General features: G+C 37.5%; 1 protein-coding gene across 3 annotated transcripts in view; it reads left to right on the forward strand.

The window, feature by feature from the left end:
- BABAM2 (BRISC and BRCA1 A complex member 2) overlaps positions 1–18788 on the forward strand; it is a 168112-nt gene that overhangs the window by 145335 nt on the left and 3989 nt on the right. For 2 of the 3 annotated variants that reach the window (XM_035320764.1, XM_035320765.1), the window contains exon 11: positions 579–732. In XM_035320764.1, coding sequence (XP_035176655.1) covers positions 579–732 — 154 coding nt within the window. Of the gene's footprint in view, positions 1–578; positions 737–18788 lie in introns of those variants that run through there. The other variant, XM_035320766.1, reaches the window with a different exon arrangement.

The following is an 18788-nucleotide window of genomic DNA, read 5'->3' on the forward strand; positions in this document are numbered from 1 at the left end:
CAGATGACTGCAAATTGAGATATATTCTAACTCATGTGACTGAACCTTCCTACATCCTTTATCAAATCACTTAACCACTTTAAATTATAGCTGCAAAATGAAAATTATGATGCTTTTGATGTCCATGAGGGCACTAAATGAATTGGCTACAGCTGAGCTGATAAAGAGAAATTTGTTTATTGAATGGAAAGCACAATCAGAATTTATTTTCTGTATTTTTGAAAGGGAAAATTTCACTATGAAGAAAAGTACTGGTTTTTTTGTTGTTGTTTTTTTTTGTTTGTTTGTTTTTTTTTTTTTTTCTGGAACAATACCATGGTGTAAATGTTATAATTAACATAAAAATACACTAGATAAGCATTTTTTAACAATATTTTACAAAATTGTATTGGTTAAGCAATATGATGGAATCATTATTGTTAAGAAATACAGAAGTATATGTTAGAAGTAATCATCAACTGCTCCTTTCCTATCACCTTTGAATCAATAGAAAAGAATCATATATTACCCCAAAAATAAAAGGAAGAAAAAACATACAATGGTATATTTTACTAATTTTTTTTATTTATTTATTTCAGTTGACCTTCCCCTGTACTTTCCTCGAGACCAGCCAACCCTAACATTTCAGTCAGTCTACCACTTCACTAACAGTGGACAGCTGTACTCCCAGGCTCAGAAGAATTACCCTTACAGCCCACGCTGGGATGGCAATGAAATGGCCAAGAGAGCAAAGTAAGTCAGGCTGCTATTTGTTACGCGGTATTCCGGTGCTGGAAATTTCACAGCTGAAACTGTACCTTTCCAATGTTCTGAAAGCTAAAACTGTTTCTGTTCTAATACAGTCTGAGTATTCCCCTATATGCGTATGGACAGATACGTTATTAATCATGCCTATAACACTGGTGCCAGAGGACTGATCAAAACAAGAGCATTTCTGCAAGGCATGGTACAGACACGGAGTAGCGACAGTCTCTGCTGCAAGGAGCTTCCAATCCAAATGGATGAAATAGCCCACAGCAGGAGTAATCTGCATAATAGCAGTCAGTCAAAGTAATTCCTTGGTTTTGTGTGGGTGTGTGGGGGACCCTGAAGGGAAACATGTGAGATGGAGAAAACTAGGAAGAAAAACCTGAAAGATATGGAATAATGCTGTAATAAAAAGGCACAAAAGTACAGGAGGAGGTAGAGCAAACCCCTAATCCAACACAGTAGGTAGTCCTACCGGAACTTGAGAAAGTTATCTGAAAGTCTGAAGAGCTCTGTTTTTTTTTTTGTTGTTGTTGTTGTTGTTGTTTTTCTTCTTCTAACTGCTTTCTCTGTTGGCTCAAAACAGAGAATCTCTGTTTCCTCTGCAGTTTTTCTGCAAGCCTTGATTTCAGCATGGGTAAATACCACTTCAGTCCTAGTATCCCCTTTAATTTATGGTGACAGGTCAGCCTCCCCAGAGTGATTCTGTTGTAAGGGTAAGCTAGCATGGGCAGTGGTGCTCCTTTTGTATACTGTGTGCTATCCCTGTCTTCTAATGAAGCAGAACAGATTTCACCTGGGTGGAGCAATATGGGTAGTGGCCTTGCTTCTGTATTTAGATTTTGCAAAATATAAAAATGTAAGAACAGCAAGAAATCTGAGCACACTGATTATCAGTCGAGTCGTTCATCACATAAGGCCTCAAAGTGCATAAATAATAAGGCATATTGGAATTAACATTTTGAATGACAATCGGAACATTAAATCAAATTAGCAAAGATGCATAAATAAGAGTCAAATGAAAATAGTTGAAGCTGAGTAAATCAAATGAATGGCAAGGTCAGAGACTGATTTTAATTTGGAAGTGATGGAAGCAGACAGTAAATGATTGAAGCATTTGCAGATTTTATAATAAATAGTATGGAGAACATCCAGTGACATTTGATTTTGGATTTTGATACATTGTAGTAGATTTTTTTTTGCTAGCATTTGTTTTTAATACTGTAGTGTTCAGGGGAGATATTTCTTGATCAAGTATGATTTGGTTTTGTAGACTTGTTTCTTTCTTTCTAGCAGGGCATTATATGTATTATGGTTTGTTGTTGTTTTTGATGGCATTTTTTGTTTTGTTTTAAATGAAACAATAACTGAAAGCATCACTGTGGGTTTTTTTATGACTGTATTGCAAAAAAATGTTTGTGTAGTCAAAAAAAAATGCACTTATTTTGCAGCTGGAAGCTTACAAGTACCTATGTTCTGTCTGCTAAATGCATTCATTTATGAGTGGGTGTATACAAATGGACTTCTGTGCCCTGCACTTGAAATTTAGAAGTATTATAGCAGTACTTTTAAAAGCACTAATTGTGTACACTTACTATCACATGTACGTTTCTTGAGGTTATTCACTCCTATGTTTGAGCCTTTGCATCTAAGTTTTACACTGGATACGTAATATGAGAAAGATGATGAGAAGCGGGGGAAGAAAGCATGCTGCAATGTCTGAAATAACTATCATTGAGCTGCAAAGAGACAGAGAGGCTGCTCTAGTTAAAAGCGCTTTGCTTGCAGGAACAGCTAGTGATTCCTGAGCAGGTACCAGAAATAAATCTACAGCAAGAAAACTACGATGTTATGATGCATGTTAGCATATTTTAAGGAGCAGTTTTAACACAATTGAGTACTTATGTAAATATTGTTTAAAATATTTTCTAGGGCTTCTTAGAATAGGCTAGCATGTTTCAACACAACCAAATAATTTTTCATTCTATTTTATTTTTACTGTAGCCACATTACAGACCATGTATATGGGAATATATGTAGGCGTATATAGGAAAGTGTTCTAATTAAACATATTAGTTCAAACACCAACTCAATTCATCCCCAGTCAAAAAGAAAAGAAGGATATGTGAAGCAGCCTCTAGAATCAATGCAACTCTGCTCAAATGAAGTAAATTAAGCCCTGGATAAATCAGGGATGACTTATAAATGCTGTCCATTACTACCTGCCTATATGTAGTATTTTTCCCTCTTAGCCAAATGGTTTCCCAAGTGCTTGGCATCATTTGAGACCAAAAAAAAAAAAAACCGTTTATTTTTCTGGTCCTGCTTTAGGATATACCACTTGATGTTCTGGTGTCTGACCAAATTCTCCACCCTTATTCTCAGATACTTGAGGGGTCAGTTTACACTGTGTTCCTCACTACAGCCTTAGACACCATAAAGTTCTAGTTGCTCTTGTACTGAGTTCATTAGCTGTCCAGTCATGTACCGAAGCATGTATATACCACGTCGCTTTGCAGGATGCAGGAGCACCACCAGTCTCTCAGAGATTTCCTCATCCTCAGTTGGCAACCCCTGCCTCTTTTCAGCAACTGCATGCAGCCTGGTGCATGGGCCGAGCTGTCATAAGTCCATGCCAAAGGGACTTTGATTCTGTGCCCAGACTTCTCACAGTTTTTTTCAAAGAGGTGAGCCCATCCAATTCCTTCAACTCGAGGGCCAAACTTGAAATTCTCGGTATCCTTGCTTATCTCTCTGGCCCCTGAGCAGATGTAGGCATCTCTTTTGAAGTTAGGACTTAACCCTTTGTTGTAGCCTTAAGACAAACAGTAGTAATTACAAGTAGGAGCAAAATTACACACCTAGACACATCACCTAAATCTGAAAGGCAAATGCTCAGAGTTTCAGCTTAGCAAAATCTTTTTCATTCACAGGGAAAAACTGCTTATTTTGTTTTCTGAAACAATTGGACCAATTTATACTTGTCTGATAAACTTCATGTATTCAGGTTTCTCTTTCTCTGTCTCCTAGCAAGCAGTTTTTAACATCACCTGTCTCCTTTGATGCCCACTGGCTTGGATTCCTCACTGAGAGATAGCATCTGGTGATTGAATTTTGCTATTGTCTTAGCCAAAGGATTGCCCTCTGGCTTGATTTAATCCTAAGGGACAAATCAAGAACTGTTTAAACAATGTGGTTCCAGATGCCTCCAGATTTCTCATTTCTCAACTAAACACAAAAATTTAACCTGTTCCTCCAGCTAGAAACAGCAACACCAAAAATATTAAAATTCTCCCACAAACTGACAAGAGACTGTTTCCTCTCAGTTCCCATCTCAGGTTCTGCCTCTCGTAGGTCATTTATTTATCCGGCTGTGGCCTCCTGTGTAAGCAGTTTCTCCAAAAGATTTTGTCCTGAAGTACAATGGCAAGCCTAAGAAAATACAGTAAATTATAGAAAGTTAGCAGCCTTGTTAGTGGTGTACGTGTGAAGTAAACCATCTCTGTGCGGTTTCCATGGGAAAGCTCTCTTGTTTTTTGCTTAAATAGGCATTCAAGCGTACATAAATGGAGTCTTTAAAGAGCATGCAGACTCAGAGCCTGGGATTTTATGAAGGAATACTGTAAATAAAGCTTGTTTGTTTATACAAATTAAGTTCAGTTCTTAGATGCACTCTGGCCCAATTCCTGTCCGATCCAGTGCTGCTCTGGAGACATAGGTTACGCTTCAGGGAGAGCAAGTTAGGACTCAGTTTACTGTTTTATACTACATAAATCTACCTACTCGTCATTAAAAATAGCAGGAGGCTTAAAGCTGGTATCACAATAAAAAGTCATCCCAAGGGTTCGTATTCTTTTTTCCAGCTTGGCTGTTAAAACTGCTTTCTGAATGACTGTTGTCACTGGCCATTCACTGATGTTTGCTGATTGTGGTGTTAATTTTACATCTCACTCAGTGCTCTGGAAGGGTAAAAGCTTAAAAGGGCTCAAGTGCTCTCAACTGTATATTGGCTGTTGCTGTGCCATAAGGTCAAGTGCAGCTTAAGATTATATGCAGGCGCATCTTGTGTGAGCTTCCTATGCATCCCCAGTGCTGCTGGAGCTACAGTTTGTGCTCAGCACAACCGTGCTGTGATCTGAACGTGTCAGGCTGGTGCACTGGGCCGTAACATTTTCAGCCTCACCGATATGCTTTCCTTGAATGTCATGAAGTGAGAAGATGTGCATCACGTGAAGGTGCTAGTAGCTGTTGGGCTGGAATGGTTGCTTTAAGCAATAAATTCGCCTCGTATGGAGACAGAAGTATATCTTTTGGTCTAATAAAAGGATATTTGAAAAAAGGGGACAGTTCGGGGGCCTTGGGACCCATTATCATATAGCTGCTTAGACGATCTCAAATTGTATTATTTCAAGGGCTTGCTGTTGCATTCATTATATTTTGAGTGCCCTAATGATTTTTTTTTTGTATTGACATTAACCCTTTTTTCAACTCATCCATTTTCTGTTAACTGAGAAGTCTTCCACATTTTAGGTAGAATATCTGTTGATACAATTTGCATTACACTAAAGTAACAGGCTTCTCTCTTTCCTTGAAATTTTTGTTTTCCAATTATGATGCCTTGGACCTCACTCTAAAGTTTACATGTAAACACTGCAGCGTTTTTGTAATCTCTGCCTGATAGGTGTAATTAAGGTAATAAATCATTTTTTATTATTTGTTTTGAATTTCAGTATATTTCCCCACTATTTGTAAAAGTAACACATTTTATTTGCAAGTATTCCATGATTGTTTCTTACACAGTAGGGATTTTTAAAGAGTAGATTTCTAAAATTTAACTTTTTTGCATTCATGTATATGATCCTCAGAAAGCTTTTTCCTTGGCTGTCATTGGCTCTGTTCTGCTTTACCTTCAATTTAGAAAAAAGTTCAGGAAAAAAAAATAAGGAACTAGGGGAAAGAAGCACAAAACATAGGGACCTATCCTTTACTCTTTGTGTGGGTTCATGTCTGAATGTTTGAAAGGTTCAGAGGGTACAGAGAAGAGCAGTGGGGTACAAACGAACGGAGCATGTGCTGAGCTGGGTCACTTGTTTAACTTCTTGGTTTTTGATAGTCTTGTATGGGAAACAGTACAAAAGTGATTTCCTTGCCTGAAATCCAACAGGGCAGTCATTTTGTTGCCTCAGGTGGACTCTTTCTCAGAATACAAAAGGGCCAATATGCTCTGACAGCCATAGCGAGAAGAGATGTGGTGACCAAGCCATGTGAAGTTTACAGACAAGTTAATTTGATTTTATAGACCATTAAATCAAAACTCTTATTTTCTGTGGCAGTGTCAGCTCATCAGAATTATAAATGAAAAGCATAAAGGCAAATGCAGAAAACTATGTTGTGTTAAAATATTTAATGGTTGCAGTTGTCCTTGTGACATGTTCCCAGTTGATTTTCCAGCAAACCTCAATAATAACATGATTTTGATTGCAAGATATAAAGGCAAAATTAGCAGAGCTTTTAATTAGATTTTTTTCCAGGATATTGTTTTATTTTTACATTGTTCTTCTGCATACAGTACACTGTATAGTGCATGTACATGATAGTCACACTTACTGAGTCATATTTTTTATGTACTTTTCTTTAAATGTCTCCTTGGATAATTAAGTCTGACTCTTAAGATATGGTATGTTAGTTTCTGACAGGTGCCTGCCAGGGATCTTCAGTGCTGTCATGCATTATGTGGATTTCCGCCAAGACAGAAGGGCCTGGGTATTTGTTTCTGGTCACTTCTCATTAAAGCTTTGGCTGTGGGAGAAGAAAAATAACTATTTGAGGTTGAAAAGTATAGGTACTATAGGGAGTGCACAGAAATTAAATCTGTTAAGCAACTCATTTTTCTGTTTTCATATAGACATGTATATGTGCATGTGAACTGTACGTATCTATGTTTTGATACAAAGTAAGTAAGAAAAAAAAGTCTCCTATACTGACAAGAGAAGTGCACAGAATAGACTGGAGGAGTTTGCTTGACAGAAGTAGAAAATAACAGCATCTTGTTGGAAGACAACTGCTCTATAGGAATTAAAGGCCAAAATTTAATGTAGGTGGTTCTTAGATAACCAGGGTTGGGAGTTGTTCTACAACTATGATCAACTAACTGCTTTGGCTTCTTTAGAGAACTCCTTTATACATTTATCAACGCTGCTAAATCTATATTAGGTCCTGGAATTACAGTTAGGACCTGATACAAAAACAAAACAAAAAAGTCCTCCCTTTCTTTAGAGAAATGGATAGAAAGAAATAAGTGGTTTTGAAAAGGAGCTGAGGTTTTACAGCCCAGATAAATACTGTTATTTGATCAATTACAAATTAAACAACCAAGCAGGTGAGCCTTATTGTCTTGTCTTTTGAGTAATATTTGTAATTGCTGTGTTAAACACAAAGAACAGTTATACTGAGTCAAACTCAGTATTTATTTAACCTAGTACCATGTTTCTATCAATAGTCAATGGAAGATGCCTGTGGAAGTGCATGGAAAAGCATGTAGTGACATTTTTATCGCATATTCTACCATATTCAAGGATTTCTACATCCAGAGTTTGTTTTTTTGTTTTTAACAGCCTTGTCTAGCTTTTCTTCTGTTTGTCTAACAGCTTTTTAAGCCCAAGTGAATTTTTATCATCACACAACTCTGTTGGCAAGGGACTGCACAGGCAAGCAAGGTATTGTGTGAAGAACTAGCTCTGTCAACTTCTTACATTCCTACCTCCTGGTAGGCCCAGTTGTTAACCCCTAGCTCTTGTATCAAAAGAGGCAGCAAAAGATTAATCCCTGCTGATCCCCTTCATACTGTTAATGTTTTATGAGCCTTTTCACATCTTTTCTGTCACCATTTCTCCTACTCTGCTCACTTTGTACTTCCACGGAAGTCTATCCATGTTTCTGATTACCATTGTCCTACTTCCTTATAACTTTACTATTTGTTCTACTCTTTCTGCGATAGGGGGCTGCATGTTACTCATGGTAAGCTCACCATACGTTTATATGGCGATGTAGTGGTATTGGCTGGTTTACTATTTATCCCAGTTCGAATAACGTTTGACTTGCTTTTCTGTGTACAGAGCATTATGCTGACATTTTAACACCAAGATCTCCTTGTTATCTGTATTTGAGAGACTCTGGTTTTTGTGTATGTAAAATTGAGGTATTTTCCTCTCATATCTGCCTTTCATGTTTGTCAGTATTGACTTTTTGCCTGGTATTTGTCCAGTCTCCCATTATTGTGTGAGCCATCTCCAGCTCCTCATAATTAGCTCTCATTTTTCCTTCCCTCATGGAACTGTTATCATTAGAAAACTTTGCCATCTTCTTTTGCTCACCTTTGCAGGTCATGTTAGGAATATGTTGAACAACACAGGTGAAAACACCCCTTTCTAGTGCAGTTCTCAAGTGAATTTACCCTGAGAGAACTCATCATTCATTCCTATCTTTTTTTTCCTTATCTTGGCCTGCTGTTTATCCACTCATGGATCTTTTCTCCTGCTGTGGTAATTCAGTTTTTTAAAACCATTGAAAAACCTTCCCATATGCCTGCTGGAAAGGCAAGCAGTGTATATCACTCGTCCACGTTTTTCATACCTTAAGAAGACCAGAGCTTTGTGAGGCATGAATTTGACTCCTACCCAATGTATCATATTTATTTAAGTCCATTAATTCTTGACTTTTTATAATTTTATAGTTTCTTAAAATAGTTTCTACCAATTCATAAGACACAGAAATGACATTTACTGGTCCACAGTTCCCCTTATCTCAGACCTTTTTTTTAATTGACATCACACTTCTCTGGTACCAAGCTGTTGTAAGCAGGAGGTTTTAAGCTATTTGAGAGTTTAACTTTCTTACACTTGAATTTCTTTAGAACTCCTGGGTGTGAATATCATCTGGGCCTGCTGATTTGCGTGTGTGTGTTTTGTTGATTTGTTCTTTACCTTTTTGGCTGACATTTCTGTGTGAGTCAAATCTTTCAGCATGTCCCTTGCAAAGAAGTGTTCTGGTGTGGCAATCTCTTCAAGCACCTCTGTGGTGAACTTAGATGCAAAAATAGTTTCATTTATTCTTTGTGACTTCATTTCTTCTGAGCATTCTTTTTTTTTTTTTTTTTTTTTTTCAAATGGCTTTTGTAGTATTTGCTTATTTTTTATTTGGAGGGAGTCAGCTAATTTGTCCCTCAACTTCATTTTTGGTTGGCATTATTCTGCTTTTAAATATAAGTGTTAAGAGTTTTTTCCTGACTGTTTTCGCCATTTGGAGAGATCTCTGACCTTTTGATGGTTTTCTGTTACTTCTTATAGTCAAGCGTGTATCTGATAAGCGAAGAAGAGAAATAGCTTCTTTTAACATATTTTTTATAATCACAGCTGTTTGGCATCTCCCTTTCCTTCTGACTGGTTTGTCCTAATGAATATCCAGGGAGGATTCTTTTATGTTTTGGTATGTTGCCTTCGGCCCCTTTTGATAAGCGATCTGGCAAAGCAAAGTGCATAGCATGATGAAATCACAACTTTCACCTGCAAGCAAACTTTGTTTTCAAGGATGCTAGTTGTCGCACTCCTTACAGATACATCTTTTCTGCTCTCTGCTACTACTTACACTTTCCCTGCTTTTCACCCTCCTTATTCCATCTCATTCTTCATCCTGCCTTTTATATTTAAAAGAGGTTCTTAGCTGCACGGTCTGGCATCAACACTAAATAATCTACTAAATAATTGTTCTGCAGCAGTGTTGCTCTGTGTGCATTTATGTAACCTATATAGGAGGAAATAGGATGTGTCTTAAACAGTGTTTCTTTAAGAAGTTAACCTTTACCTGGAATGGAACAATAAGGCTATGGCTCTTCAGCAAATAGGAAAAATAGAGCAGGCGTATCACATAGTAGCTCATAGGACTGGAAATTTTGTGTGAATTTGCACTGTGTTTAGAAAGACTCTATGAAGATTGAATTTTTCCATGATGTCCTTGGAATATTGTTCTTGTGATCCACGGGCAAGGAAACAGGGTGACTGGGCTGTGACAGAAAGATTCCAGAGTCTCCCATCTCCGCAGACACTTGGTACCCCAAGCACTGAGTAATCCCCGCAGGGAAAATGGAAGTTGAGAAAGCAGAAGCAAAGCTGTTATGATCTAAGACCACAAGCCTTCATCTGACTGAAGCAAGTCTATTTATATACATTGTGGAGAAGGTGAAGGAAGTGAAATGTTTATCTCTTGAACTGGCAAGCAGAAGGCATTGATAAAACTGTTTTAAAGTAGAGGTTCATTTTGCTGTGTGTGGCTCGGGACTCCGTCTGTGGGATGTTTCTGCACAATACATTTCTGTAAATTCCCAAATATCTGTCAGAAAAGGGAATAAACCCCAAAGTCTTGATTTCCAGATGATTCAAAAAATTGCCTGTTTCATTAATGAATTCAGTTGATTATGTCCAGTAGCTTTAATTTTCATCTGTAATTGCCAGTAGGGTTTCATGCCTTCGGGAACATGTACATTCTTGGAACTAAGGTTATCTTTTGCTAAGTGGCAGCCCTGCTTATGCTGTTTCTTTAAGCTAGACATTAATTGCCAGCCTACATAATGGTCTCCAGTCCTGGCTCCACAGCAGTTCCCTAGAACTCCCTTCCTTTATATTTTGCCTTTAGTCAGGTTGTTATATTTATGGTCGTTTTGTTATTAGAACAGATTGTCAAGACTCATTTTGCTTTATGCTAAGTTAGGCAGCAAAGTCATCTTAATTTTTATAGCAGAGCTATGTTGAATTCTTGACTTTATTTATGAAATCAATATAGTTTTTTTGGAACAGAGACACAAATGGAATGTACAACCAAATTAATGTTTAATTTTTATTTCTATTTGCTTCATATGGAGTAAAGCCACCTGTTATTTCTGTAATCAGCAAACCATTGAAAAATATCTCTAAATATTACTATTTCCTGCACCTTTCTGTGTTACTTGAATAAAAAATGGCAGTAACCCCAAGAAATTGTACTGGCGATAGGCGTTGGTAGTAAAACACAGAAAAACAGCTTTCTGGAGTGAAGTTTAATGTTTGAACTTCAGATACGCATTTAGTTTCACAAGTTCTACTACTTCGATTTCCTGTTATGGTTTTGGTCACACATTTTGTTTTGTTTGCAGTTTTGCAGATGAATTTCTGTCATATAGTACTACCAACCAAGCTGAAGGCAACAGTATTTCTTTAAAAATTAGTGTTTTGACAGCTGCCCACTGCAGACCTCCTGCTCTGTTGGCTCTTGATTACTGCCCAGCCCATCAAACTGCATGCGCGGTCAATGCGTTTGTGTAGACTGCCGGGTAGAAGTGGCCATAGGTGTTCACTGAAGTCTGCGTAGGTAAATCACTGCAAAAGGAAGTACACTGGGAAAAAAGGCAGAAATATGGAAATACTGGAAGAGGAAGATAGATTATTTGATGATTTTTTTGGCACCCAGGAAAGAATTGCTAGCAGCGTAATGGCATTGTGCTGAATCCTTTGTACGTTTGTGAGTTTAGCCAGTTCCAGTAGCAGTAATTTGAGCTATTGTTTTGCTGTTGTATAAACACTTCAGATGTTTGCTTGGCATCGCCAATTTTGGAGATGCATAAAATGGAGAACTGTAAACATTGTTTCACATAAAAGCAAAATATTTGCTATAGATAAAGCTGCCTAGTAAGGAAATTATAAACCACAACCCAAAGAGCAGAGCATCAAGAAGCTTTGTTCAGTAATACGAATCCAGGCCAAGTATCGTTATGTATATTTGAAGTGATAAAGAAATCCTGGAAGGTATCTTTATTGTTCTGCTGCTCTGCTTGGATAAATTTTTGTGATGTTCATATTCAAATGATGCTTTAGGATTTTGGTTGCCCTTTGGATGTCTACTGCATGCCACAATAGGCCTGACTTTGATTAGTTCCTGAGGCTTTGCCACTTGGAGAGTATCCATTGTGTGGGTCTGGCTGTTACAGCGTGATTCAGACTACGCAACCAAAAGGTATTGTGCTGAGAAGTATTTGCCACTTAAATTGTTTTAGTATCTTAGATCTGCAGAGTCAGATCATTTGTTTTAACAACCATTTTCTTGTAATGATTGTGTCATAAAGTGCCTAGCATAGAATTAATCATCTGTTATCCCACTGTCATAAGAAAGCAAGGAGACTTGGGTTGTGCTAATCTATTGTGAGTGCTGATGTATCTTTAGCCTTGTGAGGAATGCTGTAGAAGTACCCGTGAATAAATAGGCAGCATAACATGCTTCACCCAATGAAAATGTGTTTTTAATGCGGTACGTAAAGTAAAAACAGCAGAGTTGCTTAAACGTCTCGCATCTGAGTTTTATTGGAGACAAAACTACGCCTTGAATACGAGAGCTTTTAAAAGATTGGTCTTGCCGAAAATTTCAGCACTGGTTTCCAGTCACTGTTAAATGCAAGGCACAGAGATGCAGGAGGAGGAATATAACCACCTGTTGAGGATGTAATAAGCACTCAAATGAAATATGACCTAAATAGAAACCCACTAGTGGAATTAAGGTAGCAATTTATTAATTTAAGTTCCTTTTGTTAATTAGTGCTAAAGGTGTTGAATTAGGTAGCTCCTGACGAATGGAATTTTAAAAGAGAGCATTCTAAAAAGAAGAAAAAAATGTTAGCAACTTTGACTTTGTTCTTTTATAAACAAACAGCAAATCCTAGTATTTGGTGAGTTGTAGTAAATGTCTTCTACACGGGAGATTAATTATTAGAGGTTCCGTGAAACAAACCAGCTGGCTGTGACTGTGTAGTCACGGGAGAAGAAATCCTGTTGTCTGGCACCTAGAAGGGATTGTTGTAGGTGTTCAGTATTTTCAAAACAAGTTTTCATTGTGTCAAAACAAGTTGCAACAGGAACATGAAAACACAAAGGCACGCTACATATGTATGTGTACTCTGTGCAAACACTTTGTACTTCAAAAAGTGAATAATCAGGTGACGTTGATAAAGCCTGGAGAAGCTCTTTTATAATTCTAATATGGCTGTGCTGTAGAAATAATTTATATAACAAGATTTTATTGCGAAGTGTCAGCATAATAATACTAGTCTGGGAGGAATAGGTCAAAGACATCGGTGTGCCTCAGGCTGTCCCTTACTCTGCCCTACGCCCTTCTTAGTTCCTGTTTTCACCCAATTCAGTTGGAAGAGGGTAGAATGATGCTATTCTAACTAATTTATGGAGATCAGTTGTCTTTGGACTGCATAGTTCTTCTGGCAGGGGTCTGTGGCTTTGAAGAAGCTTGCAGATGTCTTGCAGCAGTTCCTTTACGATGCAGAAGGAAAGAAATATGAGATGCAAAATGATGCAAATCATAGAGTTGCAACTCCTCTGAAAGAAACGGGCAATAGCTGAGGTAAATGCCTGGGAGTCTTGGCTGTATCTAATACAGCTGAGAGGGTTACTATTTAGTCCTCACCTCAGTCCCAGGCAAATAATTGCTGTTGCAGAATATTCTAACATAAATTCACTGTTAACCTTACTGAACAACTCAGCAGAGGATTGCTGAGGAGAAGGGTGTCCTCACTACAGACCTGAAGAAGACCTAAAAGGGTTATGTACAACTACTCCGAGATCCACATGACTATGGAGTACCTGTCCCAATCAGATAAAGAATCTTGAAGAGGTTAAGGAGAAGAATCCCACTTTTTTTCTGTATTCCTTGCTTAAACTAGGAGGAAGGTGATGTATTTATTAAATGTAAAAGCTACTATGATTTTTAAGTATACTAAGGTTGTACTGTAAGCAGAGCCTAATGCTTTCAGAATTAAACCATAGTCACAGGAGACACTAAAACATTGTACAAGAATGAATTAAAATATTGAAATAATGGATAGTTTTTAAGAATAAAGTTTGTTCTCAAAAACAATAATTGGACAATTCCCAAGTATAACAACTTGAGGCTGTCTTCTGATGAGAAGGAATGCAATGCATACACTTGATATGGTGAGAGAAAGTAATAGCAGCCCATGTGTCTTTGTGAAAAGATCAAGATTTTGGCTCAAGGGCTTTCACTTGCCAGTAAAGAATGTGCAAGGACAGAATCCACTGTGCTGGTAGTAGACGTTGCTATATAGCTGAGTCTGTACTTGATATGGACCATCAGGATTACTTCACCCTCCTCCTTTTCCTCAAATCATCCCTTGGTGGAAAAGGCACTTGAAACTCCCACATCCTGAGCCGAAATATGTAAGACATATGAGTGCAAGTAGTGCTAGCATGGATGAATTTGAGACCAGCTTGCTGGAAAACTTGGCACACTTAAAAAGGGGAGTTTAAGGGGAGTCTATTTTGTGAATGACTTAGGAAGATGATTCATCACCCCATGATGAACATCCTTCCTAGACCAAAAAAAAAAAAAAGGCAGAAACCTCATTGGTATGGCATTTCGTATGCTATTTTTCCCTCGCAGAGTTTGAATCTGTGTTTGAATCTGCTCAGAATTTCCCACCTGAAGGTTTTAAGAGAAATAGAAACACAGAGACAACTCTTCTATTGTTATATAACACCAGTCAAACAAAAACAAGAGCAGAAGGAAAGAAGTGCATTACTGTGGTACAATGCTTTCACAATAAAGGGATGTGAAGTGTCGTTTGATAGGAGATCACAACTGCCTAACTTAAAATTTTTGAGGAAGATTTTCATCATAGGAATCTGAAGGCAAAAAGTATTATCAAATGGTCAATGAAGGCTTTCTTACTAACTAAATTTGAAAAATCTAGCACTAAGTTTTACTGGAAAAACATAACAATTAGAAGGAAATTTCACAAAAGCAATGTGAATTCTGAGTCAAGTATGTCTTAAGCACTGCAAGCCCTTACCCTTAGATTTAGACATGTATATATATACACACATGGGCTTCTGGAGACCTTGCACCACAGTCAGTGTTTTATATCACTAGAAACAAGTAAACAACAAGTGATCCAATTCTACCCTCTTTTAGATACTTACCATTTACAATAGCAAGACTTTCTTTCTATTGGATAATAAGGTGAAGAAAAGATAAGTGCTTTACTCTCAGCAGATGTCCTTGAGCATAGCACCTGAAATTCAATGTGCCGTATCAAGTGTATATAGTGGTTACCTACAACAAAACGTGTTGTTTTCTGGAGTGCCGGAGAAAAATTTCCATAGAAACCCCATAACTTACTACCTTGAACTTGGAAAATGACCATTTGAGGGAACAAAAACAAATAGACAAAAAACAATGGATTCTTACAGTAAGACATTCAGCAAAGAGTTAGACGTGTGCCCGTATGCGTATGAAGATTGGCACCCACTTTAAGCTGAAAAGGAAACAACTCTTTAAACACTGTTTAAGCTAAGATCTAAACCATTATGAGTGGGATACAGAACCATTGTACTCTACACTCACGTATAAAGTATCTGTGGACTTGGTGCAAACCAGTTTCTCTGTACTTGAAGGAGCATTTTATGCAGTTGTTCTTAGCTTGGTGTAAGGTCACTGCCATGCAGACGCACTGAGAATGTGCTAGAGTAAAGCAGGAGAAAGGAGGAACTCAATGTTTCCTGGAAAGGAAGAAAAGCATTGATCAAAAGCTGATTTCTGCCGTATGAGACAGCCTAGAGAAACCATAGATCAAAAAGCAAAGCTTGCTGTCTCCATCTTCAGTGTGATTCAGCAGGTACCCAAATTACTGAATTATTTTTAATAGCTCTTGTCTAGAGATGGCAAACTTTGCTAGTGGATGTAAAAATGGTAATTTTGAAACACTCTGCAGAACTTGAAAATATCTTGTAGTAATGTGTCTGAAACAAAATAATGAGAGATTTGTGTGTAAGTTCCTGTGGCACAGATGAAAGTTATTGAGGGTATAAATTTGTGTGAATAGGATATGAGAAATGAATCTTTTTCCAAAGTTTACATTCACAGTTTTTCTCTGCCCATGTCCACGGGATGCTAGAGTATAAATGTTCTTATCATTTTAAAGCTTAAACCTTTATAAAAAGAATAGAAGTCCATGTGAGAGAGGCCCTCATCATCTAGTCTGCTAGTGTATTGTCCTTTAGATTTAAAGTGATTTTTTGGTAATCAACTGTGAAATAATATGTCCATGTCTGTGTGAAATCGTATCTCCATGTTTATGGGGAAATGTGCACGCTTTGACCTCAGTACCAGTTGATTGGCAAATGAAACTTGGCCATTGTCAAATAGTAAGAGGTGTTTGTTCTGTTCCTATTTACTAGGAATTTCTGCAGTTGACAAAAAAAAAAAAAAGTCAGCATTTCCATTTCACTGGAAATTACAACGTTTTAGTATATGTTTCTGCCCCAAACTTAAGATGACAGGAAAAAGTTCTAAAAAAAAATTGCCTGGAACATGTGAAGAAATACAGTTGTGACAGTAATTCATCTGGCAGTAGCACAACGCCTCCTGGAAGCAGAAATACTGATGATTTATCCCATCATTGTTGCCATCAACTGGGTCCTTTGAAGAGATTACTTCTGCTAATATCTTTATACTTCTGTCTCTTCCTATGCACCAGGGCCTTGCGTGTGTGACTAGATACATCATCTGAGAGATGCTGAATTGCAGATAAGCTGGTTAACATCAAACTGATTCAATGTTTAGGCCTAGGTCTGCAAACCAGGATGTCTCTTCTCAGGTCAACCCAAACCAAAGCACCTCATTCTTTTCTGTCTTCTGATGAAATGTCAGTAGCATTTCCACAAAAATGCTCTCAACTGGGCAAAAATGTAATTTTCCATTGAAAAAGTCATGTAATTTAAAGAAAATCCCAGTGACCTCTAATAGAAAGTAACATCCCTGCTGCCTGTTCCACTCCATCATACATACTCAAAATAAGTCTTGTGACTTTTATACACTCTCTAACATTTGCCATTCCCTCCATGTATGCCGCCATCATTAATACCAGAGCAGTTTAACCTATCTTCTCCTACCTCCCTTCTTTCCTCTTCAGCTGATTAAATATGCTGTAGCTAATACAATCTATCAAGTATATTGTGCTTTTGGATCTCTTTGCAAGGTCTTTTTCTTTTTCCTTTGTGTATGTGATGAACTATAATTATCCAAACATTTTTTTCTACAGTTTCTTTAATCTCAGATACTTGGGCAGCATGGGAGAGGGGCAGAAGTGGAGGAACATATCCCAACTAAACATTTGCTACTACATTTATTTCAGTCTGGAAAAGACCACAAATGATAAGACAAACTGAAACACATCCTTTAAAGTATGGAAAGAAAAAGTAGACGTTTACAAATTATGAAGTACTAAAGTAATTTTTGCAGTATATATAACATCTCGGAGAGGCTCATACAAACTACTAGTGAAATAACACTCTCCTTGAAATAGTACATTTGATCAGAATGTAAGGAGGTGTTTGATTTAGTATTGCAGCAAAGGATACAAGCTCTACTGCAGGAACCAGTGAACAGAGAGGATACTGGTATAGATAATGATGGTGTGGGAGTGTGTATGATGTGGTATTCATTTTTGGAATTTATCTAAGAGAAAGGTGATTGAAATATAACACAGTAAATGAGATATTAATGCAAAGCACCAAAATGCTAAAAATGATACGTTTCAGAAAAGAAATAAAAGGTAGGCAAATACTGCTGCTAATATCCCATTTAAAGATTAAGGATTTTTACAGTTTAGGAAAATGTTAGAGGGAAAATCTAAGTAATATTTACCAAGGCAGTGAGAAGAGCATGTGCAGGAAAGAAGAGTGTCTGCAAGGAAGCTCTCAAAGGGGAAGGAAGAAGCTACTTAAAATAAGCAAGCAGAGGAAATGTAATTAAATGCTAGGACAGATAATGCAAGGAGAAATAAAAGGATGATAGATCCTGTGGTTGACGTTGCGCAAGTGATTCTCCTTGAGCTGGCAAAATGATGTAGAGCTGACCGGGCCATACAAAGGCTACAGCTTCAAATGTATGCTGCAAAAACACAAATACAGATTTTGCATTCAATTGTTAAAATCAGATTACCATCTGAACTGGTTTGTGTATGCGTGTGCCCGTATGAACAATCACTTCTGTGGGCATAATTTACGAGGGCTGCTTTCTGAACTCTGATTCTATAAATCAAAGCGTATTCTGTAAGTACACATAGCGATCTGGGAATGCTATAAAATTTGTGTACTGGTTGTCCCTCTTTTCCATTTCCAGTCTCAACTCCACAGTCCAGAAATGCTCTTACTTTATATTGCTCTTTTAACCTTTGGATGGCATCTCATGTATGTTTACAGCTTTTGCACAAAAGCTGACTGTAGCAATTTTTTTTTTTTTAATTAATTTAGGAGGCACAAGATCACAAAGAGAGGGAAGCGTTCTCTTTTGTGATCTTGCAACATTTTTAGATGTGAGGAGGTATGACTGGTGTTCAGTGATTGCCAAAACTTCTACCCAGATTATGAAATACAGATTGTGATTGATAGTGAAGATGATCAGCGTATGTTTGCTTCAGAAGGTACGCAAGCAGAAAAATCAGTAACATAATGAACATGCAGCTGAATGACTGCAGCTATTCTCGCTTCAGTTTTTTCTTTTTTGGTGGGGAGAATGGGAGGAGGTTCTTCTTGTACAGAAATTTATAAGGTTCAGTGATATGAACAGTAAACAAAATGAGAAAAAATAGAGAAAGGGAAAGTTCAGTGCAGAAAGCAGTAGGCTGAAAGCAAAGACAGCAAGGTGAAGCAGCCTCTAATACAACTTGCAAGTAAAGGGCATCGTGGAGGCATACAAATATGTTCAGTACACAGCTGAGTACTTCAGTGCAATAAACTCAAAGGTACAATTCAAACTCAATTTTGGATACTTCGGATCAGCTCATTTTATGGACTTATGAGTCACTCAATTATTTGTAAAGAAGATAGACCAAGATTCAAAGTATACAAGGCGCATCTTAATTTATAGAATAATGTTCTGAATTTCAGTGTCTACTGAAAGGAGTTACAGTTCCTCCTAAGTGTTAGTATTTA

This window comes from Oxyura jamaicensis, chromosome 3 (assembly GCF_011077185.1).
Source record: "Oxyura jamaicensis isolate SHBP4307 breed ruddy duck chromosome 3, BPBGC_Ojam_1.0, whole genome shotgun sequence".
Lineage (NCBI taxonomy): Eukaryota > Metazoa > Chordata > Aves > Anseriformes > Anatidae > Oxyura > Oxyura jamaicensis.